General features: G+C 40.4%; 12 protein-coding genes across 14 annotated transcripts in view; 5 read left to right on the top strand and 7 right to left on the bottom strand.

Annotated features, from left to right (window-relative positions):
• LOC9320776 (pentatricopeptide repeat-containing protein At3g09060) overlaps positions 1–18 on the top strand; it is a 924-nt gene extending 906 nt beyond the window's left edge. The window contains exon 2 of the mRNA XM_021030917.1: positions 5–18. Coding sequence (XP_020886576.1) covers positions 5–18 — 14 coding nt within the window. The remainder of the gene's footprint in view (positions 1–4) is intronic.
• Positions 1–2320, top strand: part of LOC110224149 (UPF0503 protein At3g09070, chloroplastic-like) — a 10843-nt gene extending 8523 nt beyond the window's left edge. Inside the window, exon 2 of the mRNA XM_021030809.1 lies at positions 15–2320. Within this exon, the coding sequence (XP_020886468.1) occupies positions 59–2113 (2055 nt within the window). The 5' untranslated portion in view covers positions 15–58 and the 3' untranslated portion in view covers positions 2114–2320. The remainder of the gene's footprint in view (positions 1–14) is intronic.
• A 1296-nt stretch (positions 2321–3616) lies between these two features.
• LOC9318671 (pentatricopeptide repeat-containing protein At3g09060) lies at positions 3617–5809 on the top strand. The gene has a single exon (XM_002884663.2). The coding sequence runs from the start codon at positions 3699–3701 to the stop codon at positions 5766–5768; it is 2070 nt and encodes a 689-aa protein (XP_002884709.1). The 5' UTR covers positions 3617–3698; the 3' UTR covers positions 5769–5809.
• Positions 5810–5920: 111 nt separating this feature from the next.
• On the bottom strand, positions 5921–7304 carry LOC9320775. Its single transcript, XM_021030811.1, has 2 exons — positions 6882–7304; positions 5921–6588 (listed from the first exon to the last, which is right to left on the bottom strand). The coding sequence occupies exons 1-2, from the start codon at positions 7227–7229 to the stop codon at positions 6172–6174; spliced, it is 765 nt and encodes a 254-aa protein (XP_020886470.1). The 5' UTR covers positions 7230–7304; the 3' UTR covers positions 5921–6171.
• A 391-nt stretch (positions 7305–7695) lies between these two features.
• Positions 7696–11902, top strand: LOC9318670 (pentatricopeptide repeat-containing protein At3g09040, mitochondrial). 3 transcript variants are annotated; one of them, XM_021031923.1, is made up of 2 exons: positions 7696–7804; positions 7927–11902. In XM_021031923.1, the coding sequence occupies exon 2, from the start codon at positions 7992–7994 to the stop codon at positions 11076–11078; it is 3087 nt and encodes a 1028-aa protein (XP_020887582.1). In that variant the 5' UTR covers positions 7696–7804; positions 7927–7991; the 3' UTR covers positions 11079–11902. The 3 variants fall into 3 exon arrangements, 1 of the variants encoding a protein (XP_020887582.1); XR_002333305.1 differs by lacking the exon at positions 7696–7804 and having other exon boundaries at positions 7880–11431; positions 11535–11902; XR_002333304.1 differs by lacking the exon at positions 7696–7804 and having other exon boundaries at positions 7880–11444; positions 11535–11902.
• Positions 11903–12018: 116 nt separating this feature from the next.
• LOC9318669 (lectin) lies at positions 12019–13529 on the bottom strand. The gene has a single exon (XM_021031924.1). The coding sequence runs from the start codon at positions 13273–13275 to the stop codon at positions 12262–12264; it is 1014 nt and encodes a 337-aa protein (XP_020887583.1). The 5' UTR covers positions 13276–13529; the 3' UTR covers positions 12019–12261.
• Positions 13530–13721: 192 nt separating this feature from the next.
• LOC9320774 (MATH domain and coiled-coil domain-containing protein At2g42470) lies at positions 13722–15057 on the bottom strand. Its single transcript, XM_002882555.2, has 3 exons — positions 14773–15057; positions 14301–14664; positions 13722–14220 (listed from the first exon to the last, which is right to left on the bottom strand). The coding sequence occupies exons 1-3, from the start codon at positions 14931–14933 to the stop codon at positions 13819–13821; spliced, it is 927 nt and encodes a 308-aa protein (XP_002882601.1). The 5' UTR covers positions 14934–15057; the 3' UTR covers positions 13722–13818.
• A 1182-nt stretch (positions 15058–16239) lies between these two features.
• On the top strand, positions 16240–17064 carry LOC9318668 (josephin-like protein). Its single transcript, XM_021031423.1, has one exon. The coding sequence runs from the start codon at positions 16439–16441 to the stop codon at positions 16868–16870; it is 432 nt and encodes a 143-aa protein (XP_020887082.1). The 5' UTR covers positions 16240–16438; the 3' UTR covers positions 16871–17064.
• Positions 17065–18037: 973 nt separating this feature from the next.
• On the bottom strand, positions 18038–20007 carry LOC9318667 (BTB/POZ domain-containing protein At3g09030). Its single transcript, XM_021031422.1, has one exon. It carries the CDS (start codon positions 19756–19758, stop codon positions 18376–18378), a length of 1383 nt encoding a protein of 460 aa, XP_020887081.1. The 5' UTR covers positions 19759–20007; the 3' UTR covers positions 18038–18375.
• On the bottom strand, positions 19990–21634 carry LOC9318666 (lactosylceramide 4-alpha-galactosyltransferase). The gene has a single exon (XM_002882553.2). It carries the CDS (start codon positions 21309–21311, stop codon positions 20073–20075), a length of 1239 nt encoding a protein of 412 aa, XP_002882599.1. The 5' UTR covers positions 21312–21634; the 3' UTR covers positions 19990–20072.
• A 666-nt stretch (positions 21635–22300) lies between these two features.
• LOC9318665 (putative serine/threonine-protein kinase) lies at positions 22301–24729 on the bottom strand. Its single transcript, XM_002882552.2, has 6 exons — positions 24291–24729; positions 23957–24069; positions 23675–23885; positions 23348–23585; positions 23118–23268; positions 22301–22889 (listed from the first exon to the last, which is right to left on the bottom strand). The coding sequence occupies exons 1-6, from the start codon at positions 24361–24363 to the stop codon at positions 22494–22496; spliced, it is 1182 nt and encodes a 393-aa protein (XP_002882598.1). The 5' UTR covers positions 24364–24729; the 3' UTR covers positions 22301–22493.
• Positions 24730–25000: 271 nt separating this feature from the next.
• LOC9318664 lies at positions 25001–26281 on the bottom strand. Its single transcript, XM_021033637.1, has 3 exons — positions 25702–26281; positions 25517–25558; positions 25001–25478 (listed from the first exon to the last, which is right to left on the bottom strand). The coding sequence occupies exons 1-3, from the start codon at positions 26200–26202 to the stop codon at positions 25041–25043; spliced, it is 981 nt and encodes a 326-aa protein (XP_020889296.1). The 5' UTR covers positions 26203–26281; the 3' UTR covers positions 25001–25040.
• Positions 26282–26584: the final 303 nt, after the last annotated feature.

The following is a 26584-nucleotide window of genomic DNA, read 5'->3' as shown; positions in this document are numbered from 1 at the left end:
ACAGTGATGACGATATAGTAAATGAGACCAGAGGGAGGATTAACCCCCATTTCCCGTCATGAATCCAGCTACAGACCCAGTCTCCGCCGCCGCAGCTGCTCTAGCTCCGCCTCCACAACCTCTTCAGCCTCACCGTCTCTCCACCTCTTGTGACCGTCACCCAGAAGAGCGGTTCACCGGTTTTTGCCCTTCTTGTCTCTGTGAACGTCTCTCAGTCTTAGATCAGAGCAACAATGGCGGTGCCTCTTCTTCGTCTTCCTCTAAAAAACCTCCGACCATCTCTGCTGCGGCTCTCAAGGCTCTCTTTAAGCCTTCCGGTAACAACGGAGGAGGCGGTGGAAACAACAACGGAAACGGCCGGGTTAAACCCGGATTCTTCCCGGAGCTCCGTCGTACGAAATCTTTCTCGGCGTCTAAGAACAACGAAGGATTCTCCGGCGTGTTTGAGCCACAACGTAGGTCTTGTGACGTCAGACTTCGAAGCTCTCTGTGGAACTTGTTTAGCCAAGATGAGCAACGAAACCTTCCAAGCAATCTCACCGGCGGTGAGATTGAGGTAGAGCCGAGGAAATCTGGCGTTGCGGAGCCTGTTTTAGAGGTTAACGATGAAGGAGAAGCTGAAAGTGACGACGAAGTGGAAGAGGAGGAAGAGAACTACGTTGAAGCTGGCGACTTTGAGATTCTCAATGATTCCGGCGAACTAATTGGGGAAAAAAGCGACGAGATTGTTGAAGTTAGAGAGGAGATTGAAGAAGCGGAGAAACCAGAAAAGGGTTTAAGCGAAGAGGAGTTGAAGCCGATAAAGGATCACATAGATCTTGATACTCAAACCAAGAAGCCATCAGTGCGACGAAGTTTTTGGTCGGCGGCCTCTGTTTTCAGCAAGAAGCTTCAGAAATGGAGGCAGAATCAAAAGATGAAGAAGCGGCGGAACGGCGGCGACCATCGGCCGGGATCAGCTAGATTACCGGTGGAAAAGCCGATTGGGAGACAGCTCCGGGATACTCAATCGGAGATTGCTGATTACGGATTCGGTCGGAGGTCGTGCGATACCGACCCTCGATTCTCTCTCGACGCCGGAAGATTCTCTCTTGACGCCGGAAGATTCTCCGTTGATATCGGTAGGATCTCGCTTGATGACCCTCGTTACTCGTTTGACGAGCCGAGAGCTTCTTGGGACGGATCTTTGATCGGACGGACAGCTTTTCCTCCTGCCGTGAGAGCTCCTCCGCCGCCGTCAATGCTTTCAGTGGTGGAGGATGCGCCGCCGCCGTTGCACCGTCACGTAACCCGAGCGGATATGCAGTTTCCGGTGGAAGAACCGGCGCCGCCACCACCGGTGGTTAACCAAAGTAACGGTGTGTCCGACCCGGTTATCCTCCCAGGCGGGTCAATCCAAACCCGAGACTACTACACTGACTCATCGTCTCGGAGGCGGAAGAGTCTCGACAGGTCTAGCTCCATGAGGAAGACGGCTGCAGCGGTTGTGGCTGATATGGACGAGCCAAAACTTTCAGTGTCGTCGGCTATATCAATTGACGCTTACTCAGGATCACTGAGAGACAACAATTACGCGGCGGAGACGACGGATAACGGATTTTTCCGGGAACCGGCGGTGATGATCGGCGAGAGGAAAGTGAATAGTAACGATAGTAATAAGAAATCGAGACGGTGGGGGAAATGGAGCATCTTAGGGCTTATTTACAGGAAGAGTGTTAACAAGTATGAGGAAGAGGAGGAGGAAGAGGATAGGTATAGGAGATTAAACGGTGGAATGGTGGAGAGATCGTTATCGGAGTCGTGGCCGGAACTGAGAAACTGTGGAGGAGTAGGAGGAGGGCCGAGGATGGTGAGGAGTAATAGCAATGTGAGCTGGAGGAGTTCCGGTGGTGGATCAGCGAGGAAAGTCAACGGATTGGATAGGAGGAACAAGAGTTCAAGGTACTCACCTAAGAATGGGGAAAACGGAATGTTGAAGTTTTACTTGCCACATATGAAAGGTAGCCGGAGAATGAGCAGTGCAGGAGGAGGAGGCGGTGGTGGTGGTGGAGGCGGCGGGTGGGCGAATAGTCACGGGCATTCTATAGCGAGGAGTGTAATGAGGCTGTATTGATCAACAAATTGTTCATTGGATGGTTTAGGGGTTTAGCTCTATGAAGTCTCAAGCTTTGGTTTTTTTTTTGAATTTCGTTGGTACTTTGGGTTTAATTTCTCGGTGCAATTGGTTTACCTTTTAATGTTAAGGGGGAGGCATTTTCAAACGAATCACTTGCTGTCGTTGTCTATTTGAACCGTAATAAACCGCCTTTCGACCAGCTTATTATTGTTTCCGGCAACATCTACAAAATTTACAATTTCTGATTTAACTAATTTTGATTTTTTTTTTTTCGCCATTTAACTAATTTTGATAAGTTAAGGAGGGTATATTGGAACAAGGATTTGAAGAAATTTTGGTTTTTTCTTAAAATCAACTGTTATTCAACTTGTGATTTTTAAACATCTTCCAAAATCCCTTGTTATTGAACTTGGAATTTTTGTAAAATCACTCAAAATAATTTAGAGTCACTTGTTATTCAATCAATAATTTACAAAAACCATATCAAATCCACTGTTATTCAAACTTTACAAAAAAAAATAAGAAATTACTGAAAACAGATTTTGAGAAACTTTGAATACTTTTTTAGTTGAAAATTATACCCAAAACAATCACACTGGTATTTGAAAGGATTGAAAAAAAAAATTCAAAACAAAACATAGTAAAAGAGAAATCAATCCTTCTTCTGTAGTATATCTCTCATCCGGCTCCAACCCAAACTTCGGTGGCGGCGGCAACTTCTTCTTGTGCTTCCACGTTAGCCTCCGTCTCTGCACTAGCTTCCTCCTCCGGAGCCTTGCCGTTGGTCGCTGGTGGCACCAAAGATTCAAACGAATACTCCAACAATTTACTATAAATCATCAAATCTCTCTTAGATCTTTTCATATGCAAAAAAGAGCATCAAACCGAGAAGAAAGAGGTCATAAAAATGGATTTGAGTGTTCATTATTCTCTAGACAATTTCACTCGTATGTCTTTTCTTCCATTGTTGCTTCAGTTTCTCCTTCTCTAAATACAGATAAAGAAGCTTTAATTTGATCTGGTAGCAGATTTGGACCAAGAAGAAAGAAAATTTGATCGATCACTAACTATGTGTATAGATAGATGAACTAAACATGTTGAAAGAGTTAAAATCCAGTTTTTTTTTGTTCTTTAACTATCCTAAAATCATCCAAAGCTAATAATAAACCCTCTCTAACCACCTTCCTAAAATCTCACCAAATCACCAATTATTTTTCTATTTTTCATTAAAAATCTATAAAAAAATCAACCTAATATCCTAAAAACCTACTCAACTCTCTCAAAAAACCAAAATATACAATGTCCACCAAATCTCCCAAAATCTTTAAACCAATACACCCCCTAAGTTTCATTGGAAAAAATTCAATTGAACAATCTGAGAATTTTGAAAATTAGCCTAACCTTAAATTTTAAAACTGAAAGAGATTTTTGACTGGGACAAATTAACAAAGAGTTTAAGACTTATGTTTAGTAAAAGTTTTTTATTGTCACTGGTAACTAAATTCTGAGGTCCCTCTCTTTAGGCAAAAGCCCAAAACATGCCGGAGAAATAAAAGATCCAACGTCCACCAAAAACTCTCCCATGGTCGTGTTCCCAAAGTCGCTGTCACCCAAACACGTCCTTAAGCTCTTGAAATCGGAGAAGAACCCGCGTGCGGCTTTTGCTCTATTCGATTCAGCGACTCGCCATCCAGGCTATGCACACTCCGCCGTCGTCTACCACCACATCCTCCGACGTCTCTCGGAAGCGCGGATGGTTACACACGTGGGTCGAATCGTCGAGCTCATTAGGTCACAAGAATGCAAGTGCGACGAAGATGTGGCTTTATCGGTTATCAAAACCTACGGAAAGAACTCCATGCCCGATCGAGCTCTAGATGTTTTCAAACGAATGCGAGAGATTTTCGGGTGCGAGCCTGGGATTCGATCTTATAATACTCTACTCAATGCGTTCGTAGAGGCGAAACAATGGGTTAAAGTCGAGTCCTTGTTCGCCTACTTCGAAACAGCGGGTGTGGCGCCAAATCTGCAGACGTATAATGTTTTGATTAAGATGTCTTGTAAGAAGAAGGAGTTCGAGAAAGCGAGAGGGTTTCTTAATTGGATGTGGAAAGAGGGTTTTAAGCCGGATGTGTTTAGTTACAGCACTGTGATCAACGATCTTGCGAAAACTGGAAAATTGGATGATGCATTGGAACTGTTCGATGAAATGTCTGAAAGAAGAGTGGCACCTGATGTTACGTGTTATAATATCTTAATTGATGGGTTTCTTAAGGAAAAAGATCACAAGATGGCTATGCAACTGTGGGACAAACTGTTGGAGGACTCTTCTGTTTATCCGAATGTTAAGACTCACAACATCATGATTAGTGGTTTGAGCAAATGTGGAAGAGTAGATGATTGTTTGAAGATATGGGACAGAATGAAACAGAATGAGCGAGAAAAAGATTTGTATACATATAGCAGTTTGATACATGGGCTGTGCGATGAAGGGAATGTTGATAAGGCTGAAAGTGTGTTTAACGAGTTGGTCGAAAGGAAGGCCTTTATTGATGTGGTTACATACAATACTATGCTTGGTGGGTTTTGCCGTTGTGGGAAAATTAAGGAGAGTTTGGAGTTATGGAGAATCATGGAGCAGAGGAATTCAGTTAACATAGTGAGTTATAACATTTTGATAAAAGGGTTGTTGGAGAATGGGAAGATCGATGAAGCAACAATGATTTGGAGGCTTATGCCTGCCAAGGGCTATGCAGCTGACAACACAACTTATGGTATTTTTATTCACGGGTTATGTGTGAATGGTTATGTAAATAAAGCCTTGGGGGTGATGCAAGAGGTGGAGAGCAAAGGTGGGCATCTGGATGTTTATGCATATGCGTCAATTATAGACTGTTTGTGCAAAAAGAGAAGATTAGAAGAAGCGTCAAATTTGGTAAAAGAGATGAGTAAGCATGGCGTGGAGCTGAATTCTCATGTCTGCAATGCATTAATAGGTGGTTTAATCCGAGACTCAAGACTTAGTGATGCTTCCCTTTTGATGAGAGGGATGGGGAAGAACGGTTGTCTCCCGACTGTTGTATCCTACAACATTCTTATTTGCGGTTTGTGTGAAGCAGGGAAATTTGGTGAAGCATCTGCTTTTGTGAAAGAAATGCTTGAAAACGGACTGAAACCAGATCTGAAAACATATAGTATACTCTTGGGTGGTCTTTGCCGCGACAGGAAGATCGAATTGGCCCTTGAATTGTGGCACCAATTTCTTCAATCGGGTCTAGAACCCGATGTGATGATGCATAACATACTAATTCATGGTCTGTGCTCTGTTGGGAAACTTGATGATGCAATGACTGTCATGGCAAATATGGAGCATCGGAATTGCACTGCAAATCTTGTAACCTACAACACCTTGATGGAAGGATACTTCAAAGTTAGAGACAGCAACAGAGCCACAGTGATTTGGGGTTACATGTACAAGATGGGGTTGCAACCTGATATTATATCCTACAATACTATACTGAAAGGGTTGTGTCTGTGCCACAGAGTGTCGTATGCAATTGAATTCTTTGATGATGCTAGAAACCATGGCATTTTCCCAACTGTTTACACGTGGAACATACTTGTTCGAGCTGTCGTGAATCGCAAAATGTGATGAATATTAAAGGAAAGCTTAATCTGTTGCATATTGCTGTATAACTCTCTAGGGTTCGTTTTGACCCTGGATTTGATCACTAGGCCAGTTCGGCTAGCTTCCTGTGCTAAGGTATAATGCTCTGACCCTGGGTTGCAGTAAATCGCAGTAAGTCGATCAGAACCAAGTTAGCTATATTACCTGATGAACTAGCATTATACATACATCAAGAGTATTTGGGTGCACACATTGAGTACACATCATCGGGATCTGATATGATGATGCAAAAGAAAAACTGTAGCTTAATGTATCAAACCAAAAGTGATAAGTTTCCCACTTTGGGTCTATGCGATCAAGTTATATTTATCCCTTTCGATTGATACAGGGTCCAGTTCTCTGCGTCTCTCGTTCATTCCTTCTTGTTTCACTTTCCCTTATTTGCTTCTTCTGATAATAATGTCTGCTCGTAGACGAATTGAGTGAGCAGTGGGACAAGAATAGCTCCAAGAATTGCTACTTTTCTCCAATCCGGTGAAGAAATGAAGGAATCAGCAATTGCGAGAACCACGATCCCAATTAACCCGAGGTAAATATTCCTTCTTGACTTTGATCCTGCACTTTCTTTGGTAACTTCTTGTATTTTATCAGCTTCCTGTTTAGCTTGCTTTCTATCCACCGGTTTTTTGTCACGTAAGCTTTTAAAGAACAATCCTTCATTCCTGTCTACTTGGATCTTCTCCTCAAACTCAGCCAACTTACTATCGTTCTCCTCTATCTCTAATCTGTTCAATCCCGCAGATTCCTCAAAAGCTTGCATCTTGCTTTCGATATTCTCCAGTATCTGTTCAATCACTCGGAAAGAAAAACAATATCAGCTTATCTATCTTTCTGTTCTTGTAGGATAATCGAGCAAATCACAATCTCTGAAAGCTTCTGGTTTCACTTGACTTATAAAGTAAAGACGATTCTTATGGTTCAAGTTGCATCAAAGAATCAAGGTAAGCCGTTTAAACAAGACATTCTACTGTTCTAAAACTGCCTTGTGCAAGAACGACAAAAGTTTCAATCTTTTCGAGACTATTCCATCATATTATACGAGATTACAAAATGTTATCGTTTTAAAGTGATACGAACCCTTGTGCTAGCTTCGTCAAGGTCTTTCATGGCGTCTTCTCCAACCTTGTCAAACTCCACATTGGCTTCTTCAGCAAACTTGGTGAGATACTCTGATCGCTCGTCCAAGAAATCCGTTAAACGGACCTTCGAAGTCTGAATCATGGCGATCCTGGCTAAGAGTTCTTGTCTCCGAGTATCGCCTTCGGGTTTTGGAGGGTCGGGATCAGAATCAGAATCTGAAGTTCCGTCTCCCGATTTGGAGAGACAGAGAAATTGGGTTCTGGAGATGGGATGTCTCGAGGCATTGAAAAGAACATGGAAGTTTGGTGTTAAGGTTGTCTGAAATGCATGAAGTGTGTTCACCATCTTTCTATGTTTCTGAAGAAGACGAAGAAGAAGAGAGAGGCTCGTTTCACAGTAACCTCTCGTTCTTTAATTTAGTTTACGCATTATCCAAAACAAGTTTTGAGTTTTAAAGTGTTTGCATAAGAGACCCTATATTTGAGAGATTATTATTGATAAAGTCTCTTACTTTTATTCGAATCTGTTTAGTAAGATGCATAATGCAGATAACAAAGAATAATCACACGAAATCTTAAAAATCTTACATATTCCACTAATCCACTTATTATTTTTCAAAACTTCTTTTTAACCAGTTTAACTAAAAGAAAATTAGAATTCTCTTAGGTAATAATCAGTATGCCTTTCTTAATCACTTCAAATTCACAATCTTCTTGTATTATATCTGGCTTGATAAAAAATTGACCACATGTTAAATAATGGTTTAAAACATGTGTATTGATTAGCTGTCTTGTGTGACTTAATGGAACCTCTAATTATGTGTTTTGATAAAGATTAGCAGACCAGCAAGCTACTAGAGAAAAACTCTATATCCGCGGCTCCTAATCAGATCCGGCGGGTTTACGGGTCGACCCGAAAAGGTTGATTCTTCTTCTTCTTTTTTTTCCGCTAAAAAGTTCAATTTTTTTATAACAGCTTTTCGAATTTCTTTTACTCACGACGACTCTTTTCGTTTGGATGCTTTTTGTTTCTCATGGTTAAGTGGACTCGAGACCTCTGTTCTAGCTCCGGCAAGGTTCGTTGTTTTGTCGGATTGCAGTCTCAATCATGTATTTCCGAGTTCTCTCGACACCGTCCTCGTCCATGTTCGATTCTTTCTCCTTGGTACGTCGTTTGAGTTCTTCCACGGAGTTGGGTCGTCGAGTCTATGGACATGTTTTGCCCAACCATGATCAGATACATCAAGGTCTTCTGGAAATTTGTTTGGAGCAATGCAAATTATTCAAGAGTCGCAAAGTGTTCGACGAAATGCCTCACAGACTTGCACTGGCCTTGAGAATTGGCAAAGCTGTCCATTCCAAAAGCTTGATACTTGGAATCGATTCAGAAGGCAGGTTAGGCAACGCCATTGTGGATTTATATGCCAAGTGTGCACAAGTTTCTTATGCTGAGAAGCAATTCAACTCCCTTGAAAAGGATGTTACGGCGTGGAACTCAATGCTATCGATGTATTCCAGCATTGGCCAACCAGGAAAGGTCTTAAGGAGTTTTGTATCATTGTTTGAGAACCTGATTTTTCCAAATAAATTCACTTTTTCGATTGTTTTATCAACCTCTGCCAGGGAGACTAATGTAGAGTTTGGTAGACAAATTCATTGCAGTATGATAAAGATGGGGCTTGAACGCAACTCGTATTGTGGAGGGGCTCTAGTTGATATGTATGCCAAGTGTGACCGTCTTGGTGATGCGCAACGAGTTTTTGATGGGATAGTGGATCCTAATACAGTTTGCTGGACATGTTTGTTTTCTGGCTATGTGAAGGCTGGTTTGCCAGAGGAAGCCGTCATAGTATTTGAAAGGATGCGGGGTGAAGGCCATCGGCCTGACCATTTAGCTTTTGTGACTGTCATAAATACGTACATCAGTTTGGGGAAGCTAAAGGATGCACGGCTATTGTTTGGGGAGATGCCAAGCCCAGATGTGGTAGCGTGGAATGTAATGATTTCAGGGCATGGGAAAAGAGGATGTGAGATTGTGGCTATTGAATATTTTCTCAATATGCGGAAATCTAGTGTTAAATCCACCCGTTCTACCTTGGGAAGCGTTTTGAGTGCTATTGGGATTGTAGCTAATCTTGATTTAGGTTTGGTAGTTCATGCAGAGGCTATTAAACTAGGCCTCGCCTCCAATATTTATGTCGGCAGTTCTTTGGTTAGCATGTACTCGAAATGTGAGAAAATGGAGGCTGCTGCAAAAGTATTTGAAGCTTTGGAGGAAAGAAATGATGTCTTGTGGAACGCGATGATAAGGGGTTATGCACACAACGGTGAATCCCACAAGGTTATGGAACTGTTTATGGATATGAAATCTTCTGGTTATAACATTGATGATTTTACCTTTACAAGCCTTTTAAGCACTTGTGCTGTATCGCATGATCTAGAAATGGGAAGCCAGTTTCACTCGATTATCATCAAGAAGAAGTTAACAAAAAACTTATTCGTAGGAAATGCATTAGTAGATATGTATGCAAAATGCGGAGCTCTTGAAGATGCAAGGCAAATTTTTGAGCACATGTGTGATCGGGATAATGTGTCTTGGAACACCATAATTGGGGGTTATGTCCAAGATGAGAATGAGAGTGAAGCTTTTGACTTGTTCATGAGGATGAATTCCTGTGGTATAGTGTCTGATGGAGCATGTTTGGCTAGCACACTTAAGGCATGTACAAATGTTCATGGTCTTTATCAAGGAAAACAAGTTCACTGCCTCTCTGTCAAATGTGGCCTAGACAGAGTTCTTCATACTGGTAGTTCGCTCATTGACATGTATTCCAAGTGTGGAATCATCGAAGATGCACGTAAAGTTTTCTCTTCTATGCCTGAGTGGAGCGTTGTGTCAATGAATGCTCTAATTGCAGGTTATTCTCAGAACAACCTAGAAGAAGCTGTAGTTCTCTTTCAAGAAATGCTGACCAAAGGTGTTAACCCATCTGAAATCACTTTTGCCACCATAGTTGAAGCTTGTCATAAACCAGAAAGTTTAACTTTAGGAACGCAATTTCATGGTCAGATAATAAAATGGGGGTTCTCATCTGAAGGTGAATATCTAGGGATTTCCCTTTTGGGCTTGTACATGAATTCGCGCAGAATGGCAGAGGCTTGTGCCCTCTTCTCAGAGTTATCAAGCCCTAAGAGTATTGTTCTTTGGACGGGAATGATGTCAGGTCATAGTCAGAATGGATTCTATGAGGAGGCTTTGAAGTTCTACAAAGAAATGCGTCACGATGGTGCCTTACCTGACCAGGCAACATTTGTCACTGTTCTTCGAGTGTGTTCTGTCCTTTCCTCTTTAAGAGAAGGTAGAGCTATCCATTCTCTTATTTTTCACTTGGCCCATGACTTGGACGAGTTGACCTCTAATACCCTAATAGACATGTATGCTAAGTGCGGGGACATGAAAAGTTCGTCACAAGTTTTCGATGAAATGAGGCGTAGAAGCAACGTTGTCTCATGGAACTCCTTGATCAATGGATATGCGAAAAACGGTTACGCTGAAGATGCCCTGAAAATCTTTGATTCCATGAGACAATCCCATATCATGCCAGATGAAATCACTTTCCTAGGTGTTCTTACAGCTTGTAGCCATGCAGGGAAAGTGTCAGATGGGCGAAAGATTTTTGAGATGATGATTGGTCAATACGGTATTGAAGCGCGTGTAGACCATGTAGCATGTATGGTTGATCTTCTTGGGAGATGGGGCTATCTTCAAGAAGCTGATGACTTCATAGAAGCACAAAACCTGAAACCAGATGCAAGACTTTGGTCATCTCTTCTTGGTGCATGTAGGATTCATGGAGATGACATGAGGGGAGAAATTGCTGCTGAGAGGCTCATTGAATTAGAACCACAAAACTCTTCAGCTTATGTTCTTCTTTCGAATATATATGCCTCACAGGGACGTTGGGAAGAGGCCAATGCTTTGAGGAAAGCCATGAGAGATAGAGGAGTCAAGAAGGTACCTGGATATAGCTGGATTGATGTGGGACAGAGAAGACACATTTTTGCTGCAGGAGACCAATCTCATTCTGATATAGGAAAAATTGAGATGTTCCTCGAGGATCTTTATGATTTGATGAAAGATGATGCCGTTGTTAATCCTGATATCGTGGAACAAGCCTCTCTTGATTGTGTGTAATGAAACAAGGAAACACTAACGGTGAACAGCTTCTCGACTGTAGTTGGTTTTGTACAGAGCTGAAGATCACCAGATCAGTTCACAAAATCAGATGCAATGATAGGAACTCAAATTTCTCATACGAACAGGCGACTATGTTTCTTTCGCCTTTGGTTATGTGGACCAAGTTTTCATGTAGCCAAGAAAAACAAGGCTTTATTCTCTGTTCCTCGAGTACTATCAGATCAGGTAACTGGGTTTGTGTGCTGCCAAAGCTCAAGGTTTTACAGGAAATGAGACGAAAATCCAAGTGAAGGAAGAGAAGGATCCATCTCAGGTGATAGCCAATTAGCACAGTACAAGTACCTGACCTGGTGAGCACAAAAGGTGATTTAATTTCCTTTGTGGAACTTTGCATGTTTGAACAGACACTGTATCTGTATCCTTACAGTAAGAGATCTTGTTTGTTGCTGGAAGGAATGTAGACAAGGTGTGTTAGAAAACTAGTTGGCGTGAGAGGTGTGATGATTATTTCCATTAGCGCGTGTGACAAACGAAGATGGTCTTTTGAAACCGGACCTTGGGATTCAACATGACAATTTATCGGCTAACTTCTTTAAACTTTATCCATGTTTTATCATGACAATATAAAAGTCACATTATCTTTTTAGTATCTGCTTTCCTTTTGTTTGTGTCCCATGCTGAGTTTTGATTCACATTACATCAGTCTCTTTCTTCTGGTGGAGACTTATAAGCGACATAGAAGCAAGTGACAAATGATGGACACATGTGAATGCTGAGTTGTTTCTAGACATTTCAACTCTGTTCACGAGACTTTTTCTGTACTCAATTCACATTCATCTGTTGCAATAAAACATCAAAGTGAGAAGAAGACAAAGTTGGTGCTGGTTCTTGATTCCAGAAATAGAAAAATTGTTAAATGCACAACTCATCATCCAAATGGATCAAGAACAACATCAACAACCAGGTTAATTTGGCAACATACCAATAAGCTTACATCTTCTCACAGTTTAGATTTTACATGTGAAAAGTCATACCACAAAACCTGCAACTAAGTACACAAACATAAGAATAACTAAAGAACGATAAAGTAAAACAAGAGGGAAGAAGAAGAAGAAGAAGTTCCTAAATTTACACCACAACGCAGGACAACTTTTCAAAACAAAACCAAACTACTTACTCACTACTTCTTGCCTTGTTCAATAGCACATTCCTCAGGAACCACGGCCATTGACCGCCTAACACGGCATATCGTCCAGATATACAAAGCAAGCATTGTCCCTAAGGCTCCACAAGCAGCACCAAAAAACAAAGCACCAAGCATTTTCCATATACACTCACTTCTCCCTCGACCATCTTCCTCCTTTGAAACTTCATTCGGTTCAAGCGGCACTGAATGCATCCACATCGGAGGAGGATGCCTTATTTCAAAGCTCCATGAATGGAGAAAATGTGCCTTGGAAGAAGAGTTCCCATTGGCAGAGCTTAAACCCACAGTGACTTCACCACCTTTCCATAACTTGGCCAAGTCTACTGAGAAAGAGAAGAATGGATCCAACAGCTTTATCGAACCAGGTTTTCTGAATCGAACCATCATTCTCTTAGAACTTGCCTCATACTCAATCATACAGTTCAAAGTCCCTCCATTGTCCATCATCAAGTCACCCACAAAGGAAAGGTTTCTAATTTGGGCAGATTCAGGTCTACCAATTAAGATTCTTGCACAGTTTCCTCTCTTGGAGATATCAAACTCAACAGCAAAAACTGTCTCGTTCTTTGCATATTGTGATAGGAACCCTAAAGCAGAGGAACTGTTGTCCTTGTTACCAAACAGACTAAGATCCAAACTAGTTGGAACCATTACAAAAGCCAAGGCACCATCACTAATCTCACTGGACATGGAAGAAAACGAGAAGTGAGTCGAGAAAGATCTCGAATTCCTCTGTTTACCTTGGAAAAGATTGATGGGTTTCTTGTAAACGACTCGTCCAACGCTTCGAGTCACTGAATCAGTCAGCTGAATCAAAGAACTGTCATTGACCAGCTTCGAATCCCCAAACAGAGCAACACTCTTGTCAAAACTGGGAGATATAGCAAACCCATTGAATGAAAACGAGGAATTTTCAGCTGCAGACATCGTTCCATGTATCTGAAAGCATAAGAGGAACAAAAAAGATAAGGTTTTGGACATGGCCATAGCTTAACTGGGACGAGAAACTGGATCTATCTCTCTCTCTCTCTGTCTCTTTAGTTCTAAATGGAATTCTCTAGGATTCGAGAATGAAATCCATATTTCAAGAAGAAATAATGTTTTTAGTAAGTTGTGTTCTTGTTTTATGTGAAGAAGACGTTATACAGCTAATTGACACAAAAAGTAGTAAATATCATCTTCTGGAGAAAGCAGAGACATTGATTCGCTCTCACAGATACACTTTCTCTCTCTGTCTTAGTAGTGGTTGCTGACTAAGATTGATATTTTTATTCAACATTAATATTCCATACTCTCTTGTTTAGCCCCATTAATCTTTTTAGTATGACAAGTGTTGTATATGAAGTTTTGCTTAATACAATTTGTTTAGTTTTGAATCTTTTGATAGACACTCTAATGTTAACATGCATATATCAAAGGCAAATAAAGGCAAATGAGAAGACCATAAAACCTGGAACTTCTTCATTAATAAAAGAAAACATAAAACCAAAAGAAAAAAAAGCCTAGTACTGTAAAAAAATGCGTGTGTTTTTAGTCTATTTTTTCATTATCAAGATGAGAAAATACTTTGAACTCATTCCACGAGCGAATAATACCCTCGATGAGCCACTCCTCCTCGAGTATCACCTCATGATCAGCATTTGTTCCGAAGGAAAGAGTATAATTCTTAGCATTTGCTTTCTTCCACTCAGAGAAAACCTCATCAAGCTTTGTATCCAACCAGTCTAGCTTAAAGCCCGCTTCTGTTAGCTCGATCAACTCCCTCTTAGCGCTGACTAGCTCAGTCTCGGTGAAGCTATGCGGAGGCTTGTCCAGTGTCTCAATGAGGCCGAGGAGGGTTGTCATGTACGCATTCTTCACCAATTGGATCTTCGGTTTGAAATTCACTTTAATGTCCGGGTGCTCCTCGAAAAGCCGACTCACTGAAACAACCTGTCGACAAAAGATATATGTTAATAATCATCAGAAAAGGGAATCATATCAGAAAACAACAACAAGGAAGGATACCTGACCTGGGAATAAAAAAATTGGAAACCAAACAGATCTAACATCTCCATGCCAGTTACTTGTGCTTCATCAACAACTTCAACTACTTTTATATCGACTTTAATGATCAGTTTGTTCTTCTCCAGGATCCATTTATCTTTAAGAGGCAAGCCCCTTGACTCACCCCATTTTGTGAACTGAGCGCAGAACAATCTGCAATTTTCATTCGATCTGTAGAGCTCTTTGCCAAATTGATCTAACAGGAGGACTGAATTATTAGCTCGTCTTTTCCATCCAAGTTTGAGTGATTCAGGATTCGCAACGCAGAGGAACAGAGCCAAGTGATCTTCAACAACAGTACCGTATCCTTTGGGATAAACTTGAACAACCCTTTTAACAAAGAAAAAAGAGAAACATATTTTAACCAAACGCTTTACTTACTTGTAACAACAGAGACGATGAGTTATAAAAAAACACAGGTATATGTATATTCTTTACCATTCGCAGCCACCGCTTAAGAATATAGGAGACGATATCACATCTTCTTTCTCCCACAAGTTGTCTATCTCAAACGTGAAACTCGTTTGCTTTTGATTCTTCTCCATATCCGATCCCATTCTTAGGGTTTCTTTCTTTGAGCGAGAGCAAAATTCACCCATATTCTCCCCTATCTTATTATTATTATTATTATATAAAGCTTTTCAAAATCCTAATCCAACCGAAATAAGGAACCTTGAAACCTAATCCCCTGAGCAAGCACGAATTTAATAATCCTAGCCCACCAAAGATAAGGGACCCAATTAATAATCTTTCGTATATACTGTAGTAAACCAGGGATTAAACCGGATTTGTGCCTTTTTTTCTGGTAAAAATGTCACTTAAATCATCGGTTTGCTATTTTCGTTGGTTTAAAGCATGAACTCTGAAGCTGGTGATTTAAATCTTCATTTAAATTATGTGATGGCTTCGAAGTGCCAATTATGCGATGACTTCGTCTTATTGCTCCGTTTAGCCAGTGAACAATGTGCCTCAATTGGTTTAGTCAACGAGAATTTGTGATATGTCCGACATGGTTTGCTGCATAGCTTTGAGGGTTTCGGCCAATGATGTTTCAACGGCGTCTCCTCCGGACATTGTCGCTTATCTCGGAAATGTAGAAAAGAAGAAATCTGCCCACTCAAGAATCCTGATATCCCCACAGACGGCGCCAAAATGTGGAAGTCGGATTCACACACTCAAGTATTTTGTTAAATGGGAAAGATTATTCTTGAGGGACAAAAATGAATACGTAAGAACTTGTAAATTGATACGAAAATTGCTATATTATTTCTCTCTTTTTTTTAGGTGGTCCCCCCTTTACATGGCCACTGGCCTCTATATTTATACATAGCTAAACGACATTTAAAATGAGTAATTAAGTACAATTATTCCTTCTTAAATGTGTCCGTTTTGATTCTTCGGCTTTAATGCTCAACGTTTGAATTTGAGTTGACTCTGATCTTCACGGGCCTCGCCTCTTCTGGCCCAAATGTCTTCGAACCGACTTACCCGTGTCTTCTACACCGAACTCGCGTCATAGTGCAGTCACTTCGGGTTATCTAAATGGTGACAACCACTTCGTCCATCCTTTCGGCTCGCGGGTCCAATGGGCTTCATCCTTTATGGGCCATTATCCTGATTACGTGGCAATCTTTGGTTGGTCTCGTACTTCTGGTGCGGGATCCGACACCAACACCAATATCTCAATTTCTCGTAGAATTATACTCACAAAGTCACAAGTAGTAAAACACAGAGGAAAACAGAGGAATATTCTAAATTTTGAAAGAAAATTATCTTAGGAAAAAATACACACATGTAGTACATATATCCATAAAACCTTAACAACTCTAACACTAAATCCATTTCATCGATAAATAATTAAGTACAATTATACAATTAGAAAATTGAGTTACAAGTTTCAATTAATTTTTAGTAAGGTTGTTAAACGGACCCCACCATATTTATATATTTACATTTTCACCCCCAATATCTTTTATGTCCTAAGACACCACCCCATAAATAGTCTTAAAAAAATATCCCTTTTGCTTCTCTTTAGTATTTGGTCTTCTCTCAGACTCTCTCTCTCTCTCCTCGCCCCCTCTTCACCGCAATTTCAGACAAAAATATGTCACGAAGAGCATGCAAAAGAGTAAGCTTTAATCCGAACCCAGAAGCCACAGACGAACCCATATTCCCAAAACACGACGGTTTAAGCTCGTCACATCACAGCCGGAGAAGGGTGGTTCTCTTCGGAATTCTCAGTTTTGGTCTAAGGAGCTCGCCGGCCGCCAGGAAATTGATCCACCGTATTGGAGCAAGATTCACCAAAACGCTGCGTTTTATTTCCTTCAGAAGAAATGCTACTGATAGAAAAACGTCATCGTTTTTGTTGCCTTCGTCATCGTCTTCTTCTTCTTCGACTATTTATATGAAGAGGTCAAAGTCTGTAAGCGAGACAGAGTCTCACCGAGCAGAAGCTATTGAAGATTGCATTGAGTTCTTGAACTCTTCTTTTTCTCTTTCGAGATCAAACTCAGTCTCAACGTGGTCTTCTTGATTTGACCCGGTTTGGATTTGCGTCCGGTTGCGTCCGGTCAAACAGAGCTCTTACTTTCTCTTTTTTTTTTTCTTTTGTTGTTATGTTAGAGAATTGAGCATTGTATAGGAGTGTTTTAAATTTTGTTATTTTCAATTCAGAAAAATTTATTCGTTCTTGACTAGAAATAGTTATTCTTGATCTTCTTTTCAATATTCATTGCAAACCATATCAAGGTTTTAAAAAAGAAGAAATGGCAATATTCTTATTGTGTTTTTTTGGTATGACCACTAACTTAAGTTATCTTTAACGTACCATTGTGTTAAACAAGTTACGTTGGTATTTATTAAAATTGATGAATAAATTACTGCTCCTTAATTTTGTACCGACCAAAAAAACAAAAAGAGAGAAGCCAGGTTTAAAATTCAAAAGGAGGGGTCGACGTCAAAGGACCAAAGACAAGAAAGCTCATGGGAAATCCCCACTTGGCTTTCTTCTTTTTTTTACCCCATTACATTAATCAATAATAATAATTCTTGTTAAGAAAAACAAAAGGAAAATTCCAAGACATTTCTTAAAAGAAGGATGAAATTTAAATTCATCACAACAAAGTATAAGCGTTTCGGAAATTGTAGGTCCAAAATCTGACCTAACAAAAACAAAACGTATCAATAGTATCTAAAGAATCCAAGGAAGGACTTGCATTTCAAAATGTGGGTTCCTCTCTCCTCTCAAGACCTGCACTACCAGAAGGTTCAACAAAAGGTTTTATTGCATTGGCAAGAGAGCAAGACATAAAGAAAGATTCTTTGTCTTGTTCAAAAAGGTAACCATTTCATTAAAAAAAAAGAAAAAAAAAGAAAGAAGAGTATTAGGTAGAGTAGGTTGAGAAAGACAAAAGAGTAGTTGAATTTAGCCATCTTATATACAATGTAATCTTGCTTTGAAAACTAAAAGATAATATTGAGTACTTACAAGGGTAAAATATGGAGGAATCATAGATCAGTTAGATACAATGAAGATGAAGAAGGAAGGTAAGATTTTTTCCTTCTCCGAGATCACTTCCATCATACCTTTTAACATTGTATTTGAACAAAAATTTCCCGCACACTTAATAAAACCTAAGATAGTTTCTTGTCCATTAGTCAACAATTAGTGTCTTTTTTAATCTTCCGTCACTAAAATGGATTATTAGTTTACTTGTGACTGTAATTATTTATCCACTAGAACCAAACTTTACAAAGACAAAATCTATGGATCTATTTACAACATAAGAGGTCTCTAGTGCCTTATACTACAAGGGTAAAGTTTGAATCTTGATGATGTTCTTCATTCTGTTCAGCTGTTCTTCATTCTGTTCAGCTGTTCTTCATTCTGTTCAGCTGTTCTCCCAAGTTACAAAACATTTTCCTGGGCAGACAATCAGTACCACTAGTCTACTAGACCCTGGAAAGTTTGAAAATCTGAAACTATCAAGATTTTCCCGGGAAAACAGAGGGTGGTCACCGTTCTTCTGGAAACTATTATTACTCAACCGATATCACACCTGAGAAATTAGAAGTTTCCCAGACCTCAACACCTTCCATAAATTCCCGAGAAACAAAGAGCCGATCACCTCCTGCTTCAATTTTCGAAATCATCCCTCTCTTGGAATCATCTTCCTTGTCTACAAAGTTTCTTCTGCGAATTGGATCAACACTTGTCTTCTCCTTAACACTTGACCATACCTCTAATGCACCACCTCTCGCGGCCAACACTTGCTTTCTATAACAATGTACCACGCTGTAACCGCCTCCGTCACCGGCCTTCCACGCCCCGGGATTCTCGTCTGACATATATACCCATGGATCTTCGCCCAATTTACGAATGTCTGCCATTCCGAGGTCTCCTGACTTGGAACATACCTTGAAGAGGATCAATTCTTCAACGTCCACGTCCATATCAGCTAAGGCGTCTCCAAACCTAGTGCTTCGTCCCGATCCTGGCTCACTCGTTTCCCATACGATGTTCCTGGACCTTGGGTCCCAAATCCGGATGTAGCCAGAGCAACCAAACACTCCGCGTTGAACGGCTGATCCGACCAAAAGACCGTTCGTTGGCAGCCACCGGAGTTTCTCCGGTACTGTGGTTTTAGCCGAGTTTCCAGATTGCTGGCCAATCACGGCGGCTACTTGGAGCGTGGATTTGTCGATCTGGAGAATACTGTTCTCTCTGTGCAGGCAATCAAAGGATGCGAAAACTCCACCGACCGAATCGGCAATCGCAGCCACGCGTGCCTTATGGATCCTCGGATCCTCCGGATCAGTCCAATGCGTAGATCCGACGTATCGACCTCCAGAGAGATCGTAGAAGTGAAGCCCCGACGCGGATCCAGATCCGATTGCAGCCGCTTCACTCCACACACGGCAGATCGATGTGATATCATTGAGATGCGTACGGACGGTTCCAGCATGAGAAAGACTCCAATCGTAAACGGAGATCTGACCGCCGTGAGCGATCCACAGAGAAGCGTCTCCAGCAGTGGCGGTTAAAGCAGACGGAACTCCATCAGCAGCCGGTACGATTGTGGAGACTAGAGACGCATCGAAACCTAGCAGCGGCGGAGGTAACATCGCCAATCTGAGGAGTGATTCGACGCCGTAATACATAGCCTCATCGAGTAGCTCTTGCTTGGAGAAAACGCCGGAGGAATTAGCTGGAAGTCGACCAGTACGGAGGAGATTGAGAATGACGGCGAAAATTTCTGGGTCACGATCGATGAAAACCGGATTCGAGCCATGGGAGGTTGGAGTCGATAGAGCCGCAAGAAGAGAGTCTGGGCAAGATGACTGAATTGTTGACGCGTTGGTTTCGAAGATTTCGCCGCCAACGTTGAGCTTCACTCGCTCGCCGCCATCGAAAACCACCATCACAGTCCGGTTCGAGTTTCGATTTCAGCTTGAACCGTTTTTTACCAATTGGACTATAGGAAGAAAAACGTAATTGTAATTGTATTGATGACGTGACAACTTATATGGGCCTGGACTAATCTTTATTGGATAATTATTATCAACCCAAATATAAAAAGCCGAACAATCCTGATGGGATTTTATATATAGAAATGGGATTGATTTTAATCAGGGCTTTAATTGAAAGAAATGAAAAAGTTCAGGGTTTCATTGTTAGTTACAAGCTATTCTACATTGAAATTAAATTAACTCACAAAATGAAAAAGGAATAAAAGTCACGATACAGAGACAACACTATCACAGATTATACAGTGATCTGAAATTAGTTGATCCATGGTACTTCCTTGTTCAATTTCAAATTTACTGCTAAACTTATTCCACAAATGCAATCCATAGCTTCTCTTTTGCATTTCAAGAACCTTGACTTGAACCCTCTTTGAATCTTTCTCGGTTCTTGGAACCTTGAATAGCTTCTCAATCTCAACCCAATTCACTGGATAAAACGCAGGAGGTGTCATGATGGTAAAGTTATAGCCATCGGTTCCTTCCACGGCTCGAGCCACTCGAGAAACAAGATACGGTCCGTTATGACCCCAAACGTTTCCATTAAAAGTCAACGCGAATTCTTCAATGGATTTGAGCAAGAAAGGATGATTCTTGTCGAAGATCAAAACCGCATTGTTCAATCTTGTCCACTTTCTCGAAACCGGTTCGAGAGTCTGTGCACCGATCACGTTCCTAAGAGTTTTAAAGCTCTTTAAAACAATCATGTCCGTGTCTAAATAAACACCTCCGAATTTATACAGATAAGCGAGTCGCATGAGGTTTGATAGATTTTGAGCTAGAGAGATCTTTCCGGGATCTCTTTTACCTGTCTGAATCTCTTCAAGCCATGATTCTCCGGCTGTGTCCTTGAGAAGAAAATGCAAATCCGGTGTGACCGCCATTACTCTGTAACCTCGATCAAGAAACGGTTTCAAGATACTAAACCCTTGAGGAGAATCCATTGTGGATGATAAAATCATCAAACAACCTCGAGGATGAGATTTAAAGACGCTTTCGACAGACAAAATCTCTCTCTTACCGAACAATTCCGCAGGTGAGATCCATGTCATCATGAACTTGACCTCACAATCATCTCTTAAAAACTCTGTTGCTCTCTCTTGAAACTTCTCCGACACGCCTTTGCCTCCAAAATCTTCAATAACTTGAAGATTGTTATCAATCTCTTTGACTATGATTTGTTGCTTGATCGAATAGTTACTGTTGCCTTGATCACTTACCTCCTTCTCTGAGCTTAGAGGTAATAAGTAAGGAACAACTGTCTTGATCTCTATTGTCACCACTTTCGCCGAGAAATCTCCTCTCACCGATAAATTAGAGACGAGAACGATGGTGAAAACGACCAGAGCTATAACCGTGGAAGCAAACGCTGTGTAGAGTGATGATCCAGAGCGGTTTAACCTCCGGTGATCAAATATCGCCGTGACTTTCTTCGCGATTTCATTATCCATATTTTGGAAACTAAGTTAGAAAAATAAATCAATAGATTTTTTTTTGTTTGTGAGTTTTCTTGCTTGCTTGGGGTTGAAGAAGCTGTCGTGTTTTGAAAAGTTCTTAAGCAGCCGAAGAAGGCTGACTTAGACGTAGATTATTATTTGTTATGTAATTAAAATGGGACCATACGCTTAAATAAACGATCTTGATTTATCCACATTTCTTTTTTTTTCTTGCTTCATTTTATAAGGGCTAATCTCTAGACGACTTTTTTTTATCATCTCTTTGAATACATCCATTAGGAATTTAGGACTGTGTTTATTATTTTCGGATTGAAATATTTTGGATTTATTAAATTAGTGAGCACAGCTAAATTATCCATTATTTTTGTATCTTTTTATTACATGTTGATGAGCTTTAGAATCTTCTCGTAATTTTAAATAAATATTTCTTGTAAGGACAAAGCAATTATTAAGCTGTCTTTTGATATGGTCTTAATCTTTGATTACTGTTGTTAATTGTTAGGCCGCCTATGGTGGAATTTTAGTAGCTAAGAAAATTCTTACGAATGATAAACGCTTACGTTCATAGTTGACTGGACAAATTAAACATTTATTTCGTTGAATTTAACTATTTTGTTGCTATAACTAAGAAGGCACCTAAAGTCCCAAAGCGAGGTTTAGGTACTAGATGTGTGTGGCACTTTCCTCGTAGTTCATTTTGTTATATTTAGTTTCATTAGAATTTTTTTTTTTTATTTATTGTATCTAATCTATCCTTCATATTGTGTTTTTTTTTTCTAATGTTCTCGTACAAAGTAATTGAATTGGAAATAAGTCCACATACATCTTTCATCCAAACAACTTGTGAAGTTATGGAAGCATCTTGACTTTGACAATTGAAAGCTAGCATAGTTAGGTGCATAAAATCTGTTCCCAATATTTTACTTATCTCATTATTTGTCCATGATTGAAGTTAATAAGGTATCAATCATTCAATTCAAGAATGTTGCAACTCATGCCAATCATAATTTTAAACTGATGGCTTCTGACACTTTGGGAAATGTCAGACAACTACATTACAATTGATCAGATAGGCATCTTTGGTTTATTCATATATATCCTATATATAAGATATTAATACATCATAAACTAGTTAATATACTCAAGAATAAAATTGTGCTCTATTAACAGAAAAAATCATCTAGGATCCAACTCTGTGATGCTCTGAAAGGAAATATTAGACGTGGAAGTTGACCCTTGTGGAACGGCAGAGCTTTGCCCTTTGTAACGTTGCGTTGACGAGCTCTCCTGTGAGCTGCCTCCTTGGCCGCCTCTAAGACCGATGCCACGGTGGTTGCGTCCCTTGTTGACACCTCTGTAGACACCAGGTTCCGTTAGGGCATCCTCGTTGAGGTTAAGCTCTTTCCTGCAAAGCATCTCCACCACTTGCTTCATGTTTGGTCTCTTTTGCGCCGCAGCTTGAGTGCAGAAAAGAGCCACCTTGATGAAACGGGTCACTTCGTCTTCGGGGAACTTGGTTAGATCCGGATCTACACACTCTAGTAGCCTCTTTTCTTCTCTCAGCTTCCACACCTGCCCAAACACACAGTTTAAAGCATTGAGTTCTGCTTGCTTTCGCATTTAAATGTTATCAAATTGGTTGCTCAAATGAGACTACAACTTCGTATTTTATACACAAAACTTTTGCATTTGGGGTGTTTGCATTTACATTTTGAAAATGTATTATTTTTCACTTGTAAGAAACATTAACACAAACATAGAGCTATATATTGTGTTGAGGTACGAGGCTTTTAGCTTTACCCATTCAACAAGAACCATGTAATCGTCTCCAAAGGCGGCTCTGGTGCTACTATTACCACTTATGACCTCAAGCACGAGTATTCCGAAGCTGTAAACGTCCGCTTTTTTTGTCAATTGACCAAGAAGTGCATATTCTGGAGCCAAGTATCCCCTGTAATCTCAGTTTCATCAGCTGAAAATATACGTAGAGGAAAGATGGAAACCGATATGTTTATAGAGCGATTTATTACACTGTTCCAGCGACTCGGGTACTGACATGTGTGACATTGTCTGGAAAAAGCTTAGCCAACCCGAAATCTCCAATTTTGGGGGAAAAGTTTCGGTCTAGTAAGATATTACTCGCCTTAATGTCACGGTGAACAACATGAGGTTCAACTTCCTCGTGAAGGAAAGCTAAACCCGAAGCTGTCCCAACGCAAATCGCAGCTCTTTTGGACCAATCAAGCGGTACATATCTACTCCTTGAACCTGATATCACTCAAACAACATCAGAAAAAAACAGGACACAATGGGACTTGGTAGCCAAGAATGCAATTGTGGTTTGTAATAAAAGTTACCAAGCAAAACACTAGCAAGACTGTTGTTCTCAAGGTACTCATATACAAGAATCCGATTGTTCCCTTCGATGCAGCAGCCAATGAGGTTAACAAGGTTAGGATGATGAATGTTTGATATCAAGTTAATCTCGGTCAAGAACTCGCGTGTCCCTTGTTTAGATTCTGCTGAAAGGGACTTCACAGCTACTTGTGTGCCATCTCTTAAAACTCCCTGCAAGATTCAACAACACCGTTTACGAAATTCACCAGAAAATATCAACATTTAAGATGATTTTTTATCACCTTAAAGACAACTCCATAGCCACCACCTCCGATTCTCTTCGTTGGATGGAAACCATCAGTGGCAGATCTTAATGAGTTATATGAAAAGACCCTCACATTGTTGGTACAGATCTCTGATTATTCAAAGAACAGAGAGAAACTTTGTGAGAGATCATCGAATGATGTTCGAAGCACAGAAGATTAAGATGAAGTGACTTGATTTGGTCAACCATTGTCGAATTCTACAGAATCACTAGTAATTTGTAAGCCAAAGGCAGAAACAAAATTGAGATCAAGATTTAAAACCCTTAAAACATGGTAAACACTATCAATCGAATTGTTGTAATATTATTACCTTCAGCTTCTCTTTGTCCAAGACGATCACTTCCTTTGCACATAGCAAGAAGTCCGAAACAATTATAACGCATCACAACCACTCGACAAAAATCCTCTGAAGAACAGAGGAAATATGATGGAGATATGAAATGAAACTTTTCTTTAAAAGAACCTCGATTTTGACCTGTCTCCTTGATACAGAATCTGGAAAGTAACGATGAGATTATAGAGAAGAAGAAGAAAATGGGTTTGCTAGTGGAAGAAGAAATCCATATTGAGTTAATCAAAGAGAAATAATAAGTTTGCTTTGGTGTGGAGTAAAATTTCTACTTTTTCGTGAGGTGATGATATCAATAAATTGTTGAGCATAACAAAACCAAACCCAGAACTCATGAACAGTGAATACTCTAAAAGGTATTTAATTTTGTTGTTTATGCTCGGCTGCTGATGCTAGAAAGTGACATACGACAGTGACAGCTACACGACGAGACTTTTATTTGTATTTTTTATTTTACTTTCCCCACGACGAGACTTAAATAAAAGTCGCATTGGTTAGATTTCTCCTTAATTATTATTTTTCCTGCCTGTAACTAAACCAAGATTATAATTTAAAAATTGAATGTTTGTTATGAATAATAGAGTTTTGGGGATTGTTATCTCTCATCAATTGTTCAAGATACTATATAAAGATACAACTTAGGGTTTAGGTTAGAGATTAAGGAGGGGTTATTTTTTTTTTTTTGAACAAACTAAACTTTATATTAATCTCTTACTCTCCATCAGAGGAGTACATGTTCCAACCAAAAGACAACAAAGCCAAACCGGCTAAAACGACCGCTGCTACCAGAGCTAAACGGAAAACAAACATGATAAAGATAGGGGCAAACACAACACTTAATCCACTAAAGACAAGGAGGGGTCCTCGAAGCTTGGCGCCAATAGTGCTAAAAAGTGAAACGAAGCCTTGGGAAATATAGAACACAAATAGTGCTCTTATACCCATGATTGAAATTGCAACAAGTGCAGATTTAACAATCGGAAATTCGGCAGTAGACGCAAAGGTGACAAAGCACCATATAGCTGAGCCTGAAGATAGAACGAGCATCAAAGTGTATAAGACCTTCGACTTCAAACTCCTTGCAACAACACCACTTGAACCAAGTGGAAATTTTGGGAGGAGTACATACTCCATAAAGGAGAAATCAACCAGTTTCACCGGAGAAAAGGACAATAAGTTAGTTCAACCAGTTTCACCGGAGAAAAGGACAATAAGTTAGTTAATCCAATCTACCACAAAGGAATTAAACAAGACTTCATATTGCAGTAAAGGATCGCACCAAGGCGATAAACTTGCCACTTAAGGACATACGAATACAATCCACGGCAAAGTATAAAGTTATCGGGCTCAAAGAACAGTACAGATGCATAACCTGGCAACAATGAAGAGAAGGAGAGCTTGGGGTGATGAAAACCGAGCAAGCAGCTCCAAACTCTACTGCATGGGCAACAACCTGCAGAGCACACGACAGAGAGGCAAGGGGGAGACTGGGAAAAACCAGGTTCTGTGACCTTGGCGGAGGATATTTGGCAACGGGAGTAGCCTTAACAAGGGATAGATGGAGGTGAGCTTCTGGATCTTTAACACGGTGGGGGATGAAGACAGACGGCAAGACTCGATGAGCGGCTGTGAGTGGCGGTGAGAGTAGATGAGTGATGTTGAGGGGTGACGAGGTAAGCAGAGAGGCCAAGACGACACAGATCTGAAATGATGGAAGGTCTGGTGGATCCGGTGGTTCAGGTGGATCTGGTGGTTCCGGTACTGAAGGAAGATCTGGCCGCAAGCTCAGAGAAAGTCTCAGGCTAAGGTAAGCGAGACGAGCTGACGAATGGGGACGAGGAAAATTCATAGAGACCATCAAAAGAGAAGCCATCGAGATAGAAACCTCGTCGGAAGAGCCTTAGGTGACTGCTGGGAAGGCTCGAGAGAGAGGACTGTTACCGATTAGGAGGGAGGGAGGGAGGGACACCGGAGAAGCTTTGCTGGCGGGAGAACGTCATTCTGGAATCTTCAAGCGGTTCCTCGGAAGCATTAGGGCGAACTCCTTTTTGATTTTTCTGCAGCAGGATTTTCTACTAAAGAGGGGTTATTGGTTCATTGATTTATAAGGAATTAGAAATCCAAACAAAAATTATTTGTTATTTAATCATTGATTTTAAAATCCTAATTAAAATCATGAGTTATTAGTTCTATGATTTATAAATACTAGTTAAAATCCTATGTTATTCATTGAGTCATTTGTTTTTGGATTTGAG

This window comes from Arabidopsis lyrata, assembly GCF_000004255.2.
Source record: "Arabidopsis lyrata subsp. lyrata unplaced genomic scaffold ARALYscaffold_3, whole genome shotgun sequence".
In the NCBI taxonomy this organism is placed as follows: Eukaryota; Viridiplantae; Streptophyta; class Magnoliopsida; order Brassicales; family Brassicaceae; genus Arabidopsis; species Arabidopsis lyrata.
Note: the sequence above shows the minus strand (reverse complement) of the source record. Positions and strands in the feature narration are given on the sequence as shown.